General features: G+C 37.7%; 1 protein-coding gene across 1 annotated transcript in view; it reads right to left on the reverse strand.

Annotated features, from left to right (window-relative positions):
• Positions 1-2045: 2045 nt before the first annotated feature.
• The window catches only part of LOC107654119 (DNA replication complex GINS protein PSF3-like), a 3468-nt gene continuing 2499 nt past the window's right edge, over positions 2046-3014 (reverse strand). The window contains exon 3 of the mRNA XM_016441045.1: positions 2046-2285. Within this exon, the coding sequence (XP_016296531.1) occupies positions 2055-2285 (231 nt within the window). The 3' untranslated portion in view covers positions 2046-2054. The remainder of the gene's footprint in view (positions 2286-3014) is intronic.

Here is a 3014-nt window from a genome sequence, read left to right on the forward strand (position 1 = left end):
TCAAATGAAATGCAATCTTAAGGCACAATGCAATGTTCTAGCACCAGTCTACTCAAAATATGCAGTGTTGCTACAGAGACAGTGCTACTGTAGATACATTGTGCTTGCGTACAATCTCTGTGAAAGTCTTGGTTTGGTAATGAACTGTAGTGTTCTAACACTGCACACTGGACATCTTCATAAAATATTATAGCCTAAGTGTCTGCACTTAAAGAAACATCTTGCATGCACTGTAAATCAGTAAGCTATAAATGCCACAGTCACAAACTCTTAAAAAAAAAAGACTATTAACAGGGTTATTTGGGAGTAGTTGGGTCAGTTCCATGTTCATGACTCTTAAGCGGAGTAGTACATCTCTAGCTCATGCCAGAAAAGCCACACTGTGAATCCAGGTCAGGAGTGATTCATTGGGCAACAACAAGAAATGGTAGTGTTCTAGGAGACCCAGCATGGGTCAGGGTGAAACAACTTGACACCATTCACTAGGAAGCTAATGAACGGTAACCTAGGATTTTTAACTCTGTATGTATAGTGAAGGGAATAATCATTAATGATAGATACAATGTCATTTAACTTATAAAGGTAGCATTGCTGTGTGGTTTCTAAAATGTTACAATTATTTTAGTGCTATGCAGTTTCTATTATGTTGGGTGGGTGGGTGCTTGCAAGCCCAAGGAAAGAAGTCCTGGGCAACTATCAAAGTACCTCGATCAAAGGCACAACAGTCATGGCTTTTACCTTGTGGAATTGAATCAACCTTCTGGTTACCGTTGCCCTCAACCACTATGCAACACTATCCTAAAAACGAGAGAGTGAGAGAGTGTGTGTGTGAGAGAGCGAGAGAGAGAGAGAGAGAGAGAACTGTAATTTACTCTTTGCAAACATTAAAGGGGTCATATGATGCGATTTCAATTTTTCCTTTCTCTTTGGAGTGTTACAAGCTCTTGGTGCTACACCAAATAACGTTCTTTTTAGCAGCATCATATGACCCCTTTAATACTTTAATTTACTGTCTGAATATGTATGGTTATTCAATAAAGTCATTGCCCCATTTGTAATCAAGCCACCAAATGATGTAACTTCAAGAGAACTGTAGAGCAATGAGTGAATTTTCTTTAGTTTAGACCTTTCAAAAAGTCAATAAATCCCTCCTGCCCTACCCAAGCCAACTCAGCTCAGGCTGCAGAAAGATAACAAGGTCGATATGACCATCCCAGAGGGACATATCAATAACTTCCATTCCGAAATCTCGGATGAGGCCGTCCACATCAGCTGACCCACATTTTACACATGAACAAGCAGCTAGGACTCATAAACATGCTCATTAAAATGAATAAGACTAAGACATTTGAAATCTGATCCTGGAGAAAAGAGATTCCCAGTTCAAATATACATACGATATAGATGTTTGTTTTAAGAGGGGAGAGAAAGGGGCACCAAAGTGTGGAGACAATGCAGTGATTTGATTTGTCCTTGTGTTGACTGATGCAAATAAGGCTCGCTCACACACACACACAGTCACGAACAACCTGATGACGCATACAAATGTCACCTCCAATATACTAAATATAAGAGCTCATGGATTATCAAAAACCAGCACTCTTTATATGACAGCATGAATGCATTAATGTTTATTATTTATGTTTCAGTCTGAACACCGGAAATAATCTTTGTTAAAATGTTTTAAATATTGACATCCATGACATGAAAACTCATAACTCCCCAGGCTACGAAAAAAAACACCAGATGAAACCTGTTCAGTCCTCTTTAGGATGAATAAATGGAAGAATCTGTAATTGCTTTATAAAAATCACATCTCTGGGAAAAAAAGACATTTTTAAAAGATAAAGAATTAATGACCTTTATGAAGTTTCAAGAAAGAAACAGAGTAAAAACAATAGAATTTGTGTTTATACACAAAAAATATTACAGTAAAAAGTTCACAAGTAATTTACACAAGTCTCTTAATAACACAAACATACATGCATGTGTCGCACTTTCTCACACACTCACAAGAAAGTGTTCTTAGTCCTTCTTTGTAATCTTTTGGTCTTTCAGGCCTGCAGGTCTGTAATTTTCCTCTTTCTGTAGTTGATAACTAGACTAGAGGCAGTGAGGTGAGAGGACCGGCCCTTTTCCCACAGTTGGAAACTGTTTAGTCCACTCTGGCCTGCCTTAAACAAGCTCCTCTCTAAGCAGTCCAAGCGTTCCACCAGCGCTGATGTGTCTTCATTGTAGGCGTTCTGGGACGAGTCCATGGTCCGACGGAAACGACAGATGAAGGTCTGATAAGAGAGATGGGGACAGTATATAGATTTTATGGAGGCATACATAGGATACAGGGACAGTTGCAAAATAATTCTCTAGTTTTTTTTATTAGTTAAAACAAGCATTCAAGTCTGAAGAGCTGCGAAATAGAACTCCTAAATTTGAATAAAAATGGCAGTAGAAGTGATCAAAATAAGTAGACTTCATGACTAAAACTAAAACACTAAAAAACATTTTGTATTTGCAATTTTATAGACATAATAGAAGAATTCAGCCATATTCTTGCTCAAAGTTCAAAGCTGCTTGTTGTATTGTAATAATCAATATATAGTACTAGCCATAATAACTATGCAGCAGACTTTTAAAGCCCTAAATTATGCCCTGAATTTTCTCTGAACTTAACATGGAGCTTTAATGGTGTTCACTGATGGAGCACTGCAGAACTGTACGTCCTATTCAACCTGGCACATCAGTCTGCCCAGCAACTGGTCAGTACTAGTAATGATTTTAAACGTACTGCTCCCTCTACTGGTTGAGGTAAGAAACAGCAGATGTATTATTACACATGCCTGTTATTTAAAGGGGTCATATGATGCTATTTTAAAGATCATTATTTTGTGTGTTTGGTGTAATAGAATATGTTAACATGCTTTAATGTTCAAAAAACACATTATTTTTCAAATACTGTACATTATTGTAGGTCCTCTATGCCCCGCCTCTCTCAAACACGTCGTTTTCAACAAAGC

This window comes from Sinocyclocheilus anshuiensis, unplaced genomic scaffold (assembly GCF_001515605.1).
Source record: "Sinocyclocheilus anshuiensis isolate Anshui unplaced genomic scaffold, SAMN03320099.WGS_v1.1 scaffold115, whole genome shotgun sequence".
In the NCBI taxonomy this organism is placed as follows: Eukaryota; Metazoa; Chordata; class Actinopteri; order Cypriniformes; family Cyprinidae; genus Sinocyclocheilus; species Sinocyclocheilus anshuiensis.